Raw genomic sequence first — 20,965 nt, 5'->3', positions numbered from 1 at the left:
TAACTGACCAATCGAGCGATATCGATTCAACCTGAATTAAAACGGCCCTCCCCTGCAGGAGCACATACTGATATTACCAGGATTTTGCATTGGGAAGGCACAGAATAGAAAATTAGAATAGAATTTAACTTTATTGTCATTAAATTGTCTAGTACAAAGCAACAAAACTCACTCTCTGCATTTAACCTATCTCCTTTGGAGCAATGGGTTGCCATTTGCTGCTCCAGGGAAGCAGTGTGGGGTTAAAGGTCTTGCTCAGGAACCCAGAGTGCAGGCTGTGGGGACCAAACGATGTCATTCTCAGAGCACAAGCGCACTGCTCTAACCACTAGGCCAACACTCCACTCCACTCCACTCCACTCCACTCCACAGAAGAAAAAAAATTAAATACAAATATTTACCAAAAATTTGTTATCGGGGAACATTCAGAGACATATTACCCAAAGTATCTAGAGGATGGATAGCAGCTCATTTTATTTCCAAAAGCAAAAATGTAAAAGATGAAAACAAGCTTTCTGCCAAAGACAAGAGCAGCTCAACACAACAGCTATAAACAGGAGCCACCGGTTTTCTGCAAACTGGTAACAAACTTGATTAATTACAAATGCTTGAGGTAATAAATTACTGAAGGCAATATGCTGGCATGGTCTTTAAACATTGGTACACAGCCCCCTTTTGTGACAAGTTCCAATGACACCAGTGTTGTGAAGGTGAATGGGAGAAGATGAAAGGCATGGTAGTCTCTCACCGCAATTGCATGACTATTTTGTTTAGAGTCCTAATGTGTTCTGAGATAAAAAAAAAATATATAAATATTACGGTTACCTTGGTAATGCATCAGTGACTGCACAGACGTAACAAAGTACCTAGGTGAACAAGAGTGTGCAATACATCACGCCCAGAGTATACAACCCCAATCACTCTCTCATGAACTGACTTAATGGACCTTATAGAGGCAAATGCAGTGAATAGAGGAAAACAGGTTTCACATGTCAGACAATTGTAAGGGGATGTTTTGGAATGAAAAAGAAAAAAAGAAGAAATATATATATATAGTTTATTGTTTAACTTGCACAATGCTCCTTTAATATGTTGGCATGTATGAAACATTAATAAACAGAAAAATAAAAACAACCTAAAGTAAAACAAGCTTATGTGAAATGAAAGAAAATAAGGCAGAACAAACAATTGTATCACCATTTCAGACTTTCTGAGTTATGCACAAATTGATTTATGCATTTTTTTTTTTTTTTTTGCTGCTCCTTTCCACTGTACCAGTTGTTTTTTGATGTTGCATGTGCACTTATGAAGGCCGGCTACTGTTAAGCCCCTGAATCTGAGGAAAGGGGAGAAAAATTAGAAAAGAGCGTTGTGACTTTAAAATCCAACACAGATAGTTTAGAAACAATCTGGAATAAGTGTAAAGAGCAGTTTATAAATGCTGTTAGACTGCATGTGGCTGCATCTGACCCAGTGTGCAGCCATGAGTGGTTATGAATGAGGGCTTTAAAGCAGGCAGGCGGTCTCCCCCTTTTTCAGGGAACTGCATACCTTAACTTACTCTTTGGGTGGTATTCAGTACCAGAAAATACTGGCTCATTTTAACTCCTGCCAATACAAGTCAGTGATTCACTGATATTTGCATCAATGACACCAGTATGATCCTGCAGGTTGGGTAAATGTTTTCTATGTAACTTCCTCTTTCATCAGCTTTTAAAATTAATATCTCTAGTTCTTGACGTCATAGCAATCTTCTCTAAAATAGAACACCACAAAGGTTTTAAGAAAATTTGACTTTACATTTTCCAGTCCTACAGGTTAACACTCATTAAACACCAGATAAAAGAGTCAATAAAAAATCTTAATACTTCACACTCTTATTTGCATGAGTTAAAGTTATGAATTTGGACTGTGCAATTGTTCCATCCAATCATGCAGCTGTTTGAGGTGGTGGAAGTACCTGGCATTCACTAAACGATTACTAGCTCATTCTCATAATCACTGTCAAGCTTTATCCTTTTGCCAGCATCCATCATGTGATCATCACAAGACAAGTCTGGCTCAACCAGATTAGTCTGATCTCATGCAACCAAAATATTTAGGAATAAGTTCTATCTTCCAGAAGTCACTCATCCATTTAGTTTTTTTTTTCCTAACAACTGCCGAAAAGCTAATTTCTTGTGATCCACTATGTAAATAGACAGCAGAATAATATCTTTTCCCCTCAAGCCTGCTTTAAGAAAACATTTATTAAAGTATTCCAAATTGTTATACTGATCTGTTTTTATTGCCAATATATGTAAGAATAGCACATCACTGGATACTACCTTCAAAATAAAAAGATTATTGGATTTTAGTTTCTTATAAAACTTTGTCATTATTTGATTTTTAGACAGTGTGTTTCCATTTACAGCAGTACTAGTTAATGTTCTTTTGTGTTAAATTTCATACACAAAACCCTGAAAAGTCAAACCACTTAAGTCTGTAATTTGTATTTCCAAAAAGCATTTTCAGGCTTTAGTAGGAGGCCTTTTTAGGTGTAGTTACTATGGTTACAGGTGTTTTTCCTAATCCATCACACATTTGTGGAAAAATGCAAAGCTAAGTCCTACTGTTCCACTGTAATTCAATAGAAGGACTGCAGAGTGTGCAAAGACTAGGAAATCCTATTTTAATAAAAGGTAGGCAAAGATCCAGTGGAATATGGTACTGAATTATTTTTTTTAAAGATCTAGGAGGTCTATGGAGATTTCATATAAACAGAAATGTATGAAGTAGATCCAGGGCTGTCAGATTGAAACCCCTTTATTTATTTATTTTTTCTGTTTTGTTCTGTTCATCCAAAGGCTAGATCTCTATTCATGCATTTTATCACAGCTAAACATAATATAGTTGACATACATCATAGAACATTTATAAAAGTTTAATTGCATATGTTATATTTGTTCAGAACAAACCATCTGCTACTAGTATGTATGTCCAGATAAAAGCCCAACAAGGAGTTTCTCTTTGTAAATGGAGGACACTGAATATGAAGTTGACGCCGGTAGACCATTAAGAAGCTGTCCGAACCGCTGTGAGTCAAGTATCTATGGTGATGAGGGAATGACCCTGGAGAAAACAGAAGGTCAGGCTGTCACTCTAAGATTTAATGACATTGTATTTTCTGCCTACAATGGAGTTCTTTTCTGCACTTTCCCACAAGGAATGTTCAATACGGAGAAAAACATTCCGGGATTAATAGGTTATTAGTGAACAAAACTATATTTGAATTTAAAAAAAGGATAGCTTTATTGTGCTTTATTGTTTTAGATAGAAAAAAATAATGAACGAATAGAAAATGTAACTATGAAACAACTTTTCTTAACATTTAGGTCAGCACCTCACAATTTTTCCACAGGCCAACAAAGTAGTCGTGGGAGGTCTTACATAAACAAAGTAAAAGATTGCTGTCAGTTGTGCGGGCATGAAAAGTCTTGTTTCTGCTTCATCTAAATGAGTAAACTGTACGTGCAACTGGTAGGTTGGGAATTAATTTAAATGAAAAACGATGTTCTGCCATGGGGTTGAAGGTATTAATGATAAGAATTATTTAAAAATAAAAGCAATTTCAATCATAAAATTAAATTACACTAACAATAGATATTTGTAGTGAACTTTAAATAACCATGTCAAAGTGCTACAAACAAAACGAAAAAGATGAAGGACCAACAGTCAGATTTACAGCTATAACACACTATAAACAGCTGGGTTTATCTCCACAACTGGTCTGCATGATCCAGTAGGTTGCAAAACAAGGCTGCAAACATAACTGTGCTTTAAGCAAAGCATGAAAAATAACTTTTGAGAGCAAAAAAGGAGACATAAGTTTAGGCTGCTAATACATCACAAGAAAGAAGAACCCAGCCCTGTCTTAGGCGATCTCACTGCTTGTTCTCTACATTTTTCTACCAGTTAGGTGACTGGATGGGCATTAAGTTGGGAAAACTGATACATAGGAAAATTCCCTCTTATTTCAGGTGTGGAAATTTGCAAAATGATCTGTTATAAATTGGTAATTTTGAGTGGCCAGCCAAGACATAGAGAAAATATTTAAAAAAAATGCCCCCTCTGACATTATGCAGCTGTTGTCTTGTCTTGTACAGATAGAATGTAAGCTACAGTGGATGGGAATTCAGCAGCTGAGCTTCTCATGAAGTGTGAATATTCAGAGGCAAAGCAAAAGTTTTACTGTTCTTGAAACCAGAACAAAAAAAATTACTAATTCTTGCAGATGCTTTCCCTCTCTTGAGGGCGGTTCTAGAGTGCTGCTAGGCAAAGGTTGAGTTTTTAGCAAGTGTTTTTGGAGAAATCAGTGGACTGAGAAGGTCACTGTAAGTGTACAAGTATGCAAATTTGCAGTACTTAAAAAATCAGAACTTTTGTTTACATTCCCATTGTTAAAACCAATCAGATGTGTTTGTAGCCTACAGTAAAGGAGCCCAGCAGAGAGAAGCTTATTAAAATCAAAATGGAAGAAAGAGGAAATTATGTTGACAAATGATCCACAGAATGGTTTTGAGTTGGTTAATGTATTTTTAGTTATAAACATGCCACGATATTCAAGTTCAGTCATGTTTATTTATTTGTTTATTTATTTTGTATTACATTTTGGTTTTATTGCATGTGGAAATGCTTCTAATTAATTAATTTCTAACAACCTGCACAGACGTCTTTCTCCGCGACTAATATTATGCTATTATTGCTATTTTATTATATATACAAAGTCTGTCTCTCCTTGCTCTGTCATTGTACCAGTGTGTCCTTTATGTCCACAATGACCACAGGAAGGTTTGCTTGAGGTTTAAACTTGGCTGTCACACTTTTTGAAAAATGACACATAAAAATGTTCTTTGAGGTCTGATAAATTACTTTTCATGCAATAAGTGTATTATGCATATTGTCCACCCATGAATATGTGCAGGTAGGTATTAGAATACGATTTGGATATTTATGAAGGCATATTTGCAAAAAGGATTTTTTTTTTTTGCACTTCAAATTTATGATTTACTAATAGATGGTCTATCACATAAAACTAAATGAAATGTCTTCTTGTTTGTAATTTTAATATGGTAAGATGTGAGGAAGGTTGGGGGGAGGGCACTGAGATCCTTGTAACAGGGTAGAACTTGTAACCCTGGGGGGTTAGTTTGGAGAACAGTGGGTGAAAGCAGCTCATGATGTCGCCTGTTTAGGAGCTCATGGAGGTGGGACAGAAAATTAGCCATGAAACATGGAGATTTCTGCTGTCACCTGAGAGGGTGATGCTGATATACTGTGTCATGCAGCACTAATACCATGTGACATGGGCTTAGATGTGGCTGTTGGGCATTGTTGAATCTTTTCTCCATGTCAACATCCTCATACACACAAAGTAGTATCAATCGTTTAAAGAAAGTTGCAAAATTCTCTTTCCAGTGAATTTAGTAATCTCTGAATGTCCAGCTGTGGTATAATGATATGTTTTATTTTGCATTTAAAAATATATTTGACCCCTTTCAAACATGGATATTTTTTAAATAAAATGTTATGTATATATATATATATATATATATATATATATATATATATATATATATATATATATATATATATATACATATTTGTTTCCTGAACATTCTGGTTTTGTAAAAGATTGATAAAATCTAGGCTTTTCAAGATATATAAAAATCCAACAATGTTTTCAATTGTTATAATGTCCTTGGGTTTTTCATGCAAGCTTAGATTCTTTAAACTCCTCAAAAATGTTAAGTTTGACTACATAAAGTCATAGTTTTGACAGCACATAACTGAATAAAATTTTAATTAGAAAGTAAATCACTACCTGCAAATGATTCCAAAAATCCCTAAAACATATAAGTCAAATCACCTCTGAAGTTACAGTAAACTTCTTCCCTCTCTTTACATGATAACTCAGTTTTATATTTTTTCATCTTTCATAAGTAGATTATTTTCAAAATTTAGACTGAAAGACTTAATTCAGCATTACCTCTCATTCAACCTCCCTCTGATGATTCAGTGTTGTAAGCCTTTTAGCCCTGTGCACGTCTCAGCCATAGCCAATCATTATCTAGGAATCCGATTTAAAAAGACTGTTCCTCCAATGGCTTCTTCCTTCTCCATCCCATCTCCACCATTATCCTCCTTTTTATCTGGCTCCCTAACTCCTTTGACCTCCATTCCACCACCAGTCAGGAGGCAGGGGAGACGTATCTATCCTAATTAATCTGCTCAATTATAACATCTTTATTTTCTATGCTAATGTCATTCACTGAGACCTAAACAACAAAGCCTATATTTCTGATGTCAACAAAACCCTATAACTGTTGCTTGTCATCAGACTAAGTCCTTCTAGGTTGAATTGTTCTTCCTTATTGGAAACATTTCAGGAATTAAGAAAAGGAAAAAATGTAAAATGTTGCGCTAAAGTTATGTGCCTCTTAAAAAAATTCAATAGAAATAAACAACATGTTAAATAAACTAGAGAATTAAACTCATTTTTTGATAAAATCTGGATCATTGAGCATAGTCTTTATACACTTCTTAATTTTAGTCAAATATTTTCAATCAATATTTGAAATCACATTGAGATAACCTAAGTTAATAGCAAACACAATATAGAAATTATTCATTTATAAGGCCTGCGCATTGGTGCAGTGGGTAGTGCTGCTGCCTTGCAGCAAGAAGGTTCCAAGTTCAGTTCCCAGCTCGGGGTCTTTCTTCATGGAGTTTGCTTGTTCTCCCTGAGCATGCGTGGGTTCTCTCTGGGTACTCCGGCTTTCTCCCACAGTCCAAAAACATGACTGTAAATTCTCCTTAGGCGTGCGTGTAAATGGTTGTTTGTCTCTGTTTTGCCCTACGACCTGTCCAGAGTATACCCTACCCTGCCCTTTGCCTGAAGACAGCTGGAGGTAGGCACTAGCACCTACTGCAACCTCCCCTCACACTTTCTGCTGCATCATGCTGAGACGATGGAGCAGAAAGTGTGAGGGGAAAATGGATGGATTCATTTATTCCTGCAAAAGGTGTCTTCTATTACAAAGAAAAAGTTTTCCTTTGCTGAACTGTTTTAAATGTAGCCACACTGAGGCTGTTTTGAAGCTAAAGGAGCTCTTTAAGGTCACTGTCATCCTGCAAACTGCATTTCGGATGAAGGTGGCAAACTGATGAGCAAAATAACACTCCAGGGTTTCCTGCTAGGAGGAAGGTCAGTTTTTTTTGTCCAACGAATTACACACAACAGCATCCTACCTGAAAGCATCCTGTGATCAAGAGTCAGTTTTACTAGAGCCAGATTAATTGAGAACGTCATCAGGATTTAAACATAGGCAGCGAGTGAGTCATGAGATTACTGTAACACCAACACTGGTATCAGAACACACTATAGGTGCAATGGTACAAGTATGAGCCACTTGCGTGATTCTTTGTCAACTTTATGATTTAACAGAGATCTTTCTAACTGTAATAATTATCTGTATTTGCCTTGTTTACACCAGGAAAAAAATGACATAGACTCCTGAAAGAACTGCCACGGTGGTTCACCTAACATCTAAAAGGAAAGCATTTATAATTACTGTCCATATCCTTTTACTTGCTGAATAATGAGACAGAATAAGGATGGTTTGTTTAGAAAAGCGTTTTACTTCGTAGAATGCATTTATGAGGCATCTTTAAATTAAAACCAGAAATGACACTTGACACAGAAGTTGATGCAACTATAAATGTGTGACCGATGCCTCTTTTGTGTCCTATATTCACTCAAACTGAGCATCTGTTTAGTGTTTTCACATAGCTTGGCATCTCACCACTTTGGCATGTTTCATACTAAAACAAAGATCAAACAAAACAGAAAACATTGTTTTTGTGGAGGCTTTAAAGACAAAAACAAAAATAAAGCACAATCTCTCCATAAATCACATTATGCTTGCAGAGTCAAGTTTTAGGTCTTGCAGCATCTTTTTCCACAGAAAAAAAAAAGTGAGATGTCAGTCATTATTCAACTTAGAATGCATTCAAAAATATAATTTTGACATATGCAACACTATGCAAACTGATTACCATATTACAAGTGTAACTTTATCTGCTACTCTGCTTCCACTTTTGGATTGTGCTAAAAAAGGAATTGCTGGAAGAAAACCTTTAAGCATTTCTCTAAGCTGCAGAACTCATGTATGAGTGTGGTCCATCACAATTACTCATGATTTAACAAGTGGCATGAATGCTTTTTCACATGGGGCCAGATCATTTCGGACATTTTTTTTCTTAACAGATGACAAAATTTGCAAACTACATTATGTATTAATCCAAGTCAGCTTTAGTACTAAAACACATGTAGAAGGAGGATAATTAACATTTAATTTTAACCAGACAAAAAAATAATTTATTAAGACTTACATGTGTAAGGAAAAAAGCAGTTTTTCTATCCTCTGTATAAGACATGGGTGCATGAGTGTTGTGGGATGCATAAGGGTAAATTGTACTATTAAGGTTGTAGGTAGAGGACTGACCTGAGTGTGTAGCAGAAAAGACTGTTGAGCCATATTTTGATTTTATTTCTCTTTAACTGTAATAATTTTCTTGTCTTAAATTAATTTAAACCCTAGTTGTATATAAACCTTTATTGAAAGTAAAAATAAAGAAACTACTGAGATGTTGACAGTTTTGTTTTCCATTGAAAGAGGTTGGAACATTTTGTAAAAGTTGACAAAGTGGGAGAAAATTCCAGTATTTAAACAAAGTTTGACCAAGATAAATGACTCCCTGTTTGACTGATGATGGGATCATAGAAGCATGAACAAATAGGAAGAAACTCAAAGGGACAATGTAAAGATCCACCTAGGAAAGATGTTACTGAATCATTAACCTGCTGTATTTTTAGTTGTGCCTCACAATGGATGAATTAAGCCATTTTCCAACATTCAACAGCAGTTCATTGCTTTGATGTTTTTATTGTAAGCAGATATAAGAAACGTAAATTTTTTATACCTGAAGATGTGAAAATGTTCTACTAAAAGGCCTCCTATAAACAGCATTATAAAGTTTATCTCAAAGTAGTTCTATATATTGATGACAGTTTAGCTGCGGTGATGTTGATGGATGCCTGAATAGTTGAAACTATTTTTTATTAGTCCTTTTTAGAAATCTCAGCATGCTTTTCATGTTTCAGTCAAGGTCCACGCTAAAGGAAAGTTTGACAAATGGAAATGATTTTGAATTTATTTTTCTAACCAAAACCACAAGGCAGAGAGCAATGAATGACAGGCTAATTTATGGACTAGAAAAAAGGGAAAGCTCACCTTGCCTGTGCTGCTTCGAGCCACCGGCCTCCTCATTAGAGCCGACTCTGCCAACCTGCCACCGAAACTTGGAAGGTAATGATAGGCAGCTTGGCTCAAGAGGCAAAAAGCCATCCATCTTTCTTCTTAATGCTTTCTCTAAACTAACAATTTTCTTTTCTGTTAACCATTTCATCCTGCAGCACTTCCCCCACAAACAGTTCCTCAATTCATTTCTTCTTTGTGTCTGCACTTTCTCTTCTTCAGATTCTCTGACAGACTCATTTTACCTCAAAGAAGAACACTAAGCTCCCAAACTCATACTGAAAACTCTGTCTCTCTTTTTCAGTCCTGTCAATTTACCAACTTCTTCCAATTCTCTTATCACTTAAAATCTCTCTTCTGTAAATTCTGACCAACAAACAAATGAATGAAAGATCGGTGGATGGGAAGGCCGTAGGAGAGTAGCCGGATGGCCGGCTACCTGACTGACAGGAGGACCAGGGAGCAATGAGAAGGTCTGCTTTGTGGAGCCGCTGCAATTTAAAAAGGAGCTGGACTGGTAAGACAGGTGTCAATGTTTGACTTTAGATTCCACATCAGTGCTTCAGGAAAACATTTCTGATTGTATTCATTAAGAAATTACAGACCAGGGTTTTTGTTTATTAATTTAACATCAGTAAAATGTAAAATTAAACCTTGGTTGCAAAGAATTTTTCAAGGATGTGTTGTTGCTATACCAGGAGAGAATATGGAAAAAAAAAGCAGGGTTAAATCTAAACTAGTTACAAGGAAATTTGTTTTGCTACGTGGAATTTAGCTAAAATATAAGGGTAATTTAGAAGTAACTTTGAGCAAGCATTTTATGGCACAAGAAAAGTAGGTCACTTTAAAAATGATTTGGATTTTACGCTTTTGTTGCAATTAAAAGTTCCATATCATCAACCTGCAGGATACCTACAGTGTGCTGCCAAATATTGCATATCCATGAAGTTCTTTGTAACTGGGATATTAATTTAGTTTCAATTCAACTCCATTTGTTTATATAGCACCAATTCACAACACATGTCATCTCAAGGCACTTTACAGTTCAGCAGATCATCCAGTCAAATTGATTCAATGTTTTCTATCTAAGAAAAACCAGCTGATTGCATCGACTCATTGACTAGAACACAATCCCTCACACCAAGCATGCTTGTAGCGACAGTGGAGAGGAAAAACTCCTTTTTTAACAGGAAGAAACCTCCAGCAGAACCAGGCTCAGAGTGAGCGGCGGAGACAAAAGCCGAGATACAAAAAGCAGCTGTAAAAGGCGTCCCTGTCTATGAAACACACAGCCAGGCAGACGAGCTCTGAGCCAGCTCCCATGTCAGAGGATGAAGAGAGCACATCCAGCCAGTCACAGTCAAAATTACAGTTATCAGTGCTGTGATGAGTATTATTATTATTATTACCGTAGATAGTATTGTGCAACTCTTACTGTTACTACAGTAGTTTGAAAAAGAATTCAAAAAACAACTTTGCACATACAGGAAAAGATTGGATCGTGTGCAATGAATAATTGCTATAAACTGCTTTAAAAAAAAAGCCTAAACACAGCCTAAGGCTGTTAGGGTTTAATTTCATAAAGAAAAGGGAGCTAGAAGTGATCAAATGTGTTTGCTACCTTCAAAAAAGCCCAAAAACAAATGCTTTAATTTTGGGCACAAAATCTCATTAGTTTAAGCTGCTCAACATACAAAATTAGTTACTGATGTGATGCTATTAAAAGACATGCATCAAACTGTGTCAAACATTCAGATTATAGGAATCAACAAGGAGCTGTAAGATGCCATCGTCTCAGCATGATGCAGCAGAAAATAACCTGTGTGTGTGTGTGTGTGTGTGTGTGTGTGTGTGTGTGTATATGTGGCCTTTTAGTCTCATCACAACAGTGCAGAGGACACCTCATTTAGCATCCCTGTCACATGGAGTTTTACAGATAGACAAACACCCAAAGAGACAGATTGTGTGTGTGCGTTTGAGAGAAATAGTGACAGAGAAAGCAACAGAGTCATGAGACGGGACCATGGGTTTCCTAACATAAATAAATCATTAATGTGTTTCGTCACCTTGGCTGAGTTCACAAGTGGAAGATGAATTGAGGAGGAGTAGGTGAAGGAGAATGAAACAGATTGTGCAGAAAGGAGAGCTGCTTCCTGGGGTGAACAAAAGGCAGGTGGGAATCCTGATATATGCTTTATGGCTAAAGTGGCGAAGAAATGAAAACACAAGAGCATATGTTCCTGAGATAAAGCAATAACTGCCAGAAACGTTAGCCAGAAATCAAAAATCTCCTGCAAACTTTTATACTGAGTATCATAATTAAAACAAGCTGAATTTAACCTACTTCAGATTGCTTCTCTCAGTAAAATGAATATTTACACGTTTCTTTTATTGTTATTTAAAACAAAATTGTTTCTCGATGAACATGTTTTATAGGTTATTCTTCTTTTTCTTTGTAGCTGAGCTATTAGGCATGCATTAAATTACCAATGTAATAAATAATTGAAGCTCAAAATAAATAACCACACCAGTTACTGTTTTAATAAATCATTAAAGTATTTACAACAACTTATTTTTCAATGCAGCAAATTATTTAAACGAAGAATATAAAATATATGCGTGCTACTGATTCTGTTTAAACATATCAGCACTTAAAGAGCACATACAAAACAATAGCAGTTGTGAGTTCAATCAGATTATTCATGCAGAGAAAAAACAGGTACTAATAATTATTTAAGAATGACAGTAGCAAATTTGGTGCATGCTGGTTATATTGCATTTCTCTTGGAAAATTATCAAAACACACAATCCTAGCCATGGTCAGAGGATGTAGTTTATACTTTCTATTATAATGTTTGACACAAAAAATTCAGGAAGTCATAGGTTGAATAACTAAAAGGCAAATATTTAAAGAAGGAAAACGAATAAATGTGGGCAAAGAGACGTTAAGTGATTTACTCTGGGTTGTTACAGTAACAGGAGGTTTATAGTTTCTTGTTATCAATGTAACTTAAAAAAAAAATTATATGTGAAACCAAGTCTTCGACTAGAGGTGCTATTGTTTAAAAAAAATGATTTGCAGAGGGAATTCCAATTTCCCGAAAAAAACACATAAACCTGGCATGAAAAGAAATAAAGCGATAATACAAGGACTGTTACAAAGCTGATAGATCATTTGGATCAAGGGACAGAAGATGCATTTATCAGGTTATCCTCAAACACTTAATTCAAGCCACAGGATTTGGGCAAACATGTTGACTCTAGTATCATCAGAATCATAATAACAAAAAATATTTTTATTGGCTCGGACGCAGCTTATCAGCCACTATGCACTTTTCTGAGCTAATCTGGAGGCCACATGCAGTTTGGTCTTCCTTAGTGATTGACTGCAAAAAGCTGATCACATCTGTCGGTTTACTACTACACTCAGCTGCTGCCGTTTCTAATCACTTTCACTTTATTCTACTTCCAAGGATGTTTCAAGTCTGGACTTTTTCCACAAGTGGCATCAAACCTCACTGGAATTCTCTGAGCTCCTGAGAACAACCCATCCTTTCAATAATGCCCGTAGAAAAAGTGCATGATTTTATTCACCCATTTAGGGAAGGGTTTGAAACAGCTGATTTCAATTATTAAGATGGTCGAGTGAATCCTTTTTGCAGTACAGTATAGTTTCTCATCCCTGTACATCTAAAAGTCATGAATACATTTTTGCTTTGGATGAATAATTATTCACTTAAGGTAAACAAGGTCTGAATCTGATTTCCAATTTATCTTGGAGGAGATAAGAGGCAGACTTTAATTAAATTATACTACAATATCCAAGGTGTCAAATTAAATGATCTAGTATCAAATTAAAAGCTTGTTTGGATTTTAATGACTTCCTTGCTTTGCTTTATGAAGATTAAGAGCAATGTTATTAACATGCGGAAGGCAAATTAATATGCTCTAATACACTGTGTGATTATTTGGTATTAAAATGTATAACATACAATATTTTACTGTTCTATGTTAAATATTGCAGTATATGGCTCCTGCTCTGTGTTGGAGAGCAGAAGTTTTCCATCATTCACTCCCCCGCTTTTTATTTTAGACCAGTGACTAACCCGTTACAATTAATAATAAAGAACATTAGAAGGTTCCCTTTATTCCTTAATAACTCCCTTGGCATTCTGACCTGTTATTAAAGCAAGTCTCATAAATGGAAGTCCATTTGTATTACCAATTTAATAAAGTAATGATTTAATCTGGAGCAGTAAATTGTTGAATTTGTGCCCTTGAGCGAACGGATTTCACTTATTTCCACATAAAGTTCTGCATTTGATTAAGGAAAGGTTTATAGATTTGTAAGCCACATATGCTTACATACTATTTTTCTATATATGTCAGTAGGTAAAGGTACAGGCTGAGTTTAAAGACACAGAAATGCTACTGTCAAGTGACAGTACCAAGATTGACAGACTGACAAGAATTAAAAGCTCATCTTCCGACTATTACAGACAAGCAGGCACTACAAGATGCAATAATTGAGGCAGCTTCTCCTTATTATCGGAGGCGCTTAAGGCTTGCATTAGCACATAGGAGCCTTTTTTCTTGCCTTTTTGTTTTTTGCATGATTGCTCACATTCACACATACTGTGCTGAAAAGGAGGATAATTTACATAAATGTCTGCAAATGCCTGTGGGTTTTTTTTTTTAGTTTGTGTAGCTTAGATACAATGAGAAAAGTTATTTAGATAAGAAGAGTGGAATTAAGGCAAGACAAGTAAGTGTATGAAGCAGTTTTGAGTGTGGGGGATTACAAAAAGAAAAGGTATGCAACTATAAATTTGTAACAATATTTGATCGTAGCTTTGAGAAAAGTATTTCAACACTACTTTGGTGCTCACCTTGAAAGAAAATACATCTTTGGGCTCAATAAATAATACAAAGATAAAGTCAGTGAATGCATGTGAGCTTTTTGGATCGGATAAAGAGTCATTGGTAAAGGCAGCATGCTGCTTTGTACTGAGAAGATAAGGCTATTCAGACTTGAAAGCAAAGGTTTTCATGTAATAAATATGGCTAGAGGCAACACACATAAAGCAAAGGTCAAATTATATTAAAGTGAAAGTTACAAAGAGCCCATATGATGTAGGTCAAATAGAACAAGAACAGCAGAGACACCAAATATATTCATGCTCATCAAACCGGAACACAGTCACCTATTTATTAAAAGAAACATGTCTGTAAATGCTTCTATCTTTCATAACCTTTGCATGTATTTGCATTTGTCATGTATAAAAGTATTCTATTGAAGTTTGATGTTTTAGACCAACCCTATTTAATTCATTAATTAGAAGTAGGGGGAACATTAAACATCAAGCTCACAGTGTACAGTAGCATGCATTGGTGTTCAAATGTATTTTTTCTTCCCAATTATGCAATACTTTTTGATCAATCCCACAAAATTACAATAAAATAAAAAGGTGTGATTGTAGAATTACTTTTACGTAGCACTGTATCTTACTTTGGGAACCACCTCTGTTTCACAGATAAACTGTGAACCAGGATGAAAAAAAAAAACACAACATAAAGAAATGTTCAGTGAATACATAGGTAAAGAAAAGCACAAAAAAAACAGAAAAAAAGCTACACCGTGATATGCGGTTCCATTCTGAGGGAGTGAGGAAGACTTTATTAGCAGTGGAAAATAATCTGATGTGAGGTATCCAGTAATAATGTGAGGTATCCAGTGACATAGTGGAAACACTGGGGTTTTTCTCTTCTCTAAAAATATGACACTGCCTCACACACCTGATGGAAGGCCTGGAAAATATCTGTTAAAAGGAACTCTAATGGTAAAAATCTATGATGTCTGGGCTTTGGAAAAACTCTGTATGTGCTGGTGAATCTCCCATTGCAGTTACGCCAAGTTAAAGATACCTGATCCAACCAGGAACCTCTGTCACTCCTGTAAGAACACCTTTGCAGACTTTCTGGCTAGTTTCACATTATTCCCTAATCATTTCTGCAGAAAGGTCTAATTTTTTATGTCACAGCCGTCCTAAAATTATATTCAATTACAGTGTTAGAAGACACTAGAAATGCATGGATACCAGATGTTTTTAACCCAAGTACAAGTAAAATATCCTCTTGACAAGCTTGCTGAACATAAACTGAGGTTTAATTTTTAAAGGTTTTCGTGCAGCAGAGTTCTGTTTACAGACCAGACTGAAAGCTGGACTGGGGTGTATGCTGCAAAAGATAATATCTAAATAAGTAATTTTTTCTTAAAATAAGCACATTTTTCTTGAATTGAGGTGGTTAGTAAGACACTTTGCCAATGAAAAAAGACAATTTACATTTAGAATAAGAAAAAAAAAACAATTGTATTGTCAATTATCTTATTTTAAGAGTGAAAATACTCAAATTTAGGGTAAATACACTTAATTTAAATAGTTTGTACTTATTTCTAGATAATTTTTCCAGTGTAGTTAAAAAATAGCACCAAAAAGTACTTGTTTACCTGGGAACTCCCCTGTAACTCCCACTGACATATTTCTCCTCAGCAGTCTGGCTTCTATATATGATCTTATATCTCTACTTACTGGGTTTCAATATTTGTGTGAAAAATAATACTGGCTGTTGGAAGAAAACAAGTGCAAGAATATGCACAGGTAATGGAATTGAGCCTGCTAGCAATACACTGTATCCGTATTAGCGCATCATTATTAGACACCTTCACTTTGCAGGCATGTAAACTTTACGCGATCAAGTTTTTTAAAAATTATTTATCCAGAATGATAACTTTTTCTAGTTAACTCCTTCATATCCTTTATAAACTTTACAAACAGTGCTTTAGATAAAATTAACAATACAGCAAAATCTGAAAAAACCCTACTAGAAAAGCTGAACTGTGTTTCCATTTCAGCAGCTTCTCAATGATGGCAGATGGGAGCTCCTAAGACTGGATGTTAAAACCTAATTTTACATTACTTCATTAAACTATTTTTTGTGCACAAACTCAAAGAACCAGCTTCAGCTTTTCTGTCTTTAAATTTTAAATCATAAAGGTTTCTTTTATTTTAAACTTTGAGGGATAAACTTCATAATAGAAAGGTTTAAAATGATTCATCTCAAGTATTTGTGCCAGTTTCTTTTTCTGTTATTGTTTTTTTTTTTCAGCTGAAATAAAAGTACTGAAAGATTAATAAATATAAAAGGCCAGATAGCTAATAGCTAAGATTCTTTACAGTGATAGAATGCAATACAAGTCATTGTATGCACCCAGTGCTACTGATTAAGATCTTTGCTTTTCTTACAATGCATGCAAAAGATCTTATAATTTATCTGTGGTTTCAGCCTCTGATTTTGTGGGCATGTATCGTTTCATTGCCTTCTTGTTCCTTTATTTCAACAAAAGCCCTCTCCTCATAATCCACCCTTCCACCCCTGTACACCAGGTCACATGGGGAGCTGTGGGCAGTTTCATGACCCATCATTTCCCATGGCTGGCTGTCGGGGTAGATCAGGGTGCCACGTGAGTCTAATGCTGACAGGCTGAGACAGCTCCATTCTGACTGGGAGGGGTCCAGTGGACCAAAAACAATCTGCATCCAAAACCCCTCCTCCATATTACACACACACACACACACACACGCACACACACACACATGAACACACAAATAAACAAAGACAGACATAAAACTACATAGCAACAGTGTGTGGGCACCGCTGTTCAAATCTGATGTGTATGCATGCGTAACTATGTCACTACAGTGCAAGTATGAGTCATACCAGAAGTCACAATGGTGGCTGGGTTTTTGTTTGATTTGTGAATCATTATTGCAAAAAAAATAACCCTAAGACATAGTCCAGGTGAAAAAAATATAAAACCGTTGAATGTACATTGATGCAGGCCAGCTGACCTTCGAGAAAAAAAGAACAGCAAAGATAAAAAGATCCAAAATGTGACTCATAATCCTCAGAGAGAAGGTAAGGCCCACTGGCAGGAACAGATTTTGATACACAGGATGGAAAAAGAAAGCATAGAGCAAGCAGCAGAATGAACAGTGACACTGGAATCCTGCTTGAACTGTTTCATATTGCTTGAAAGAGTCACACTAGGCTATATTAAATATACACCTGCAAACCATCTGCACTCATAACTGCTAGCGTGCCTATATGCTGACGTGGACCCGGTGCGTGCATGTGCGCTTTCTTGAGCTTTTGAAATCATCATCAAAAAAAGAGGGGAACAGAAACATAGCAGGGATGTCTGCAACCTCACAGACAGATGTGGATATATGTATGATAAAATAAAGGAAGAGACAGACAGAACCAGAGATGGACCAGTGAGAAGAAACCGTTTGACAGAAACAGGCTAACATGGTGAAGGAAAAGGAAGCAGACAATGACAGACAGGCTGCTGGGATAAGAGATGGAGGGAGTGACAGGGATTCAATGTCTTACTGAGACAATAGACAGATAGACAAGTTCTGTCGAGGGCGAGAGGTGAAGATTGTAAAATACTGCCCTTACAACGACTTTCCTTTTTTGCAATTGATAGAAGAGATACTGATGGTTTCTTCACTTCACAAATTCAGCTAGTCTGTCGTTCAGTTCCTGAGGAATGTATTCTGATTCATTACAGGTATTTGGTCAATGAGAAAGTTCTAAAGCAATTACAGTAATGTGATTGCATTAAATTGCTTTTAGTTATTTTATAATTTCAGACTTTTATGCTCTGAGTTTAACATTTCAGGTTTGTGTAAAGATGCATCAAAGTTTATGTATGCGCATAGATAACATCCAAGGACCAAATCTTCATTCTGCACATTTTACACACTGCAAACTACAATATGAAGCCAACTTATAATTCTGAGCACTGAAAATTTCATTTTTTCTTAAAATAAGTACATTTGTTCTTGGATTAAGAAAGTAAAAGAAACATCTTGCCAATGGAACAAGACAATTTACACTTAAAATAAGAGAACACAATTGCATTGTTTTATTTCAAGTGCATATTATCTAATTATCTTATCTTAAGAGTAAAAATACTTATTTCATTGGCAAACAATCTCATTTACCTACTCAAATTAAGGATAAATAAACTTAATTTAAGCCATTTTTACTTATTTCTGGATCGTTTTCCCAGTGAGTTGATATAAGGCAAACATTTAACAGTAAACCAAAAACAAACTGCCAGAGAAAACTTCCTGGCTACTTTAATATTCTTCCAGGTACGTATAGTTGTTCTCTCTTGCATCAAACATACTTTCTGAGAACACATGCAATGACATGTTTATACGGAGCCTCTAAAGGGACATGGAGGGGAAAAAAATAACTTTTACAAGATCCCGCAATACTTTTGCGAGATCCCGCAATACATTTGCGAGATCTCGCAATACTTTGGCGAGATCCCGCAATGCTTTTGCGAGATCTCGCAATAGTTTTGCGGGATCTCACAAAAGTATTGCGGGATCTTGCAAAAGTTTAGTTTTTGCGAGATCTCGCAAAAGAATTGCGGGATCTCGCAAAAGTTTATTTTGCCCCTAAAGGGACATGGAGGGAAAAATAAAGTTTTGCGATATCCCGCAATTCTTTTGCGAGATCTCGCAAAACTATTGCGGGATCTCGCAAAAGTTTATTTTTTGCAAGATCTTGCAATACTTTTGAGAGATCCCGCAATACTTTTGCGAGATCTCCCAATACTTTTGCGAGATCCCACAGAACTTTTGCGAGATCTCGCAAAACTTGTCCCTTTAGGGGCTCCGTACGTTTAAATTTTACCTAGTGGTAAAATAATTATACTTACATGATTGTTTTTCCTGTTTACTAAATGATGGATCTTCATTCTAGTGCTGCAGAGCCATTGGTTTTACAAGCATGATAAAACAACATCCAAACCCTGTTTTACTTTAGAGTACTTGTTTACGATCTGAAACATAATGTGCTATTTTAACAATTTTTAAAGGTCCTTTTGTACTATTTAAACATAATTGTTTTTTATTGATAATAAACTAGTTTTGAGGGTATATGGCTGAGAGACGGAATCCTACCTGAAGAACTGATTGTAAGGATCCAAATAAATATTAAGCTTAATGTCAGCTGCAGTATGTAAACCATGTGAATGTGACATTGAAATGAAAAATTGTTTAATTACTTAATCAGGAGTAACAACATTTAAAAAAAAAATGGTCGGTGCACACATACAGTTGGACAGACCTTGAACTTATAAAAGTTCTGATGCAATAACAATATTTTCAGAAATATCTGGGCTTACGGCATTATCTCCAATTCATTATTTCTCCATTGCTGTAAAGCTATTATATTTATATAAATATATAAGTCCAATTTCAAATAGTCAACAGAAATAGGCTAAAATCAATTAGACAACTATTAATGTAACGAAAAATCATATTTAAAAAAAGAAAAGCTGTCTTTCCAGGCAATTGTTGAAATATTATCAAAATAAACAGCTCTTTCAGAACATAATGAAGGGAATCATTAAATCATCACTCTGTTACAGTTGCATTCTTAGCTGTTATGGTTACAGAAAAGTGTGGTTATATTATGTGCCCGCCTCCCATGCTGTGATTGGTACGGCCTGTTCTAGACCAGGGAGTATTGAACCTGAACAGACTGACTTATGCCCCCCGTAAATCAGTCTGACTGCCCAAGCTAGCAACAACCAATCACGAGACACTGTGCATGGGATTAATCATACCTCCAGCATTCTTATGCTGCATATTTTTCAGAACATTTTTAGCTGGAATTTAATTAATTAAGATGGGTAATGATTACAGAATCTTTAAGCTTGGAAAGCTTTCTTGCCATCACCCAAATATGTATTTCTATTCACAGAATCTCTATGATAAAACATTATGATAATGTGAGTTATTTATGTTTGTCAAAAAAACAAAACAAAAAAGAAGATGAAACCCAAGAGATATTCACACATACTTTTCACATGATTTTGAAATGTGAATTTCCCAGGTGGAATCCAAAAGAAAGACTTTGAAGTGATTCAAAAACATATTTACCTATGTGTTGAGTTCTTCTCTCACAGGCACTACTGTGTTCTGACTTCTGAGGGTAAAGTTCATTTTTTTTCCCAGTCTTTCTATTTGACACTGAAACACACAGAGTAAAGGGAAAAAAACATGGTAAATATGCTTTCATACAGATTTGAAAATGTCTCTTTCCCTTATAAAAGAAACAAATGTAAAAATCCTGCCTCGAGTGTTGCTAAAGGTCGTAGCAGGTGCAGAGCCTGGCAGAAATATCACAAGAGCATTTCAACTTTGGCAGGTATGTTGGCAGTGGTGGAATACATGAGCAGGATCTGGGATGTTCTGCACCCCTCGGGATGTACTGTAGATGACACTGGGGACTTAGTTCCTATACTCCAGAGACATTTATACCATGTGTATTTGCATCATAATGGTTTGTGTTTCTTTATTCGTTTTTTTTTTTTCTCTGTATCCTGTTTTGCCAATATAGCACTGTAAATTGATATCATGAACTAGATAATAGCACAACTGATTTGATTTCACAAGTGGACCATTATGGTGATTGCCATAAGGTTGGTGATTATGTACGAAGCTCTTTAGCTCTTTGCT

The 20,965-nt window shown here is 35.7% G+C and overlaps 1 protein-coding gene across 2 annotated transcripts in view; it reads right to left on the bottom strand.

The window, feature by feature from the left end:
- The window catches only part of znf385c (zinc finger protein 385C), a 121,788-nt gene that overhangs the window by 78,105 nt on the left and 22,718 nt on the right, over positions 1-20,965 (bottom strand). Inside the window, exon 2 of one of the 2 annotated variants that reach the window (XM_015397822.1) lies at positions 20,387-20,476. The exons of the other annotated variant lie outside the window; for it this stretch is intronic. Coding sequence (XP_015253308.1) covers positions 20,387-20,476 — 90 coding nt within the window. The remainder of the gene's footprint in view (positions 1-20,386; positions 20,477-20,965) is intronic. 2 annotated transcript variants of the gene reach the window in all.

The sequence above is a fragment of the Cyprinodon variegatus genome, unplaced genomic scaffold (assembly GCF_000732505.1).
Source record: "Cyprinodon variegatus isolate N-32 unplaced genomic scaffold, C_variegatus-1.0 Scaffold889, whole genome shotgun sequence".
NCBI lineage: Eukaryota > Metazoa > Chordata > Actinopteri > Cyprinodontiformes > Cyprinodontidae > Cyprinodon > Cyprinodon variegatus.
Note: the sequence above shows the minus strand (reverse complement) of the source record. Positions and strands in the feature narration are given on the sequence as shown.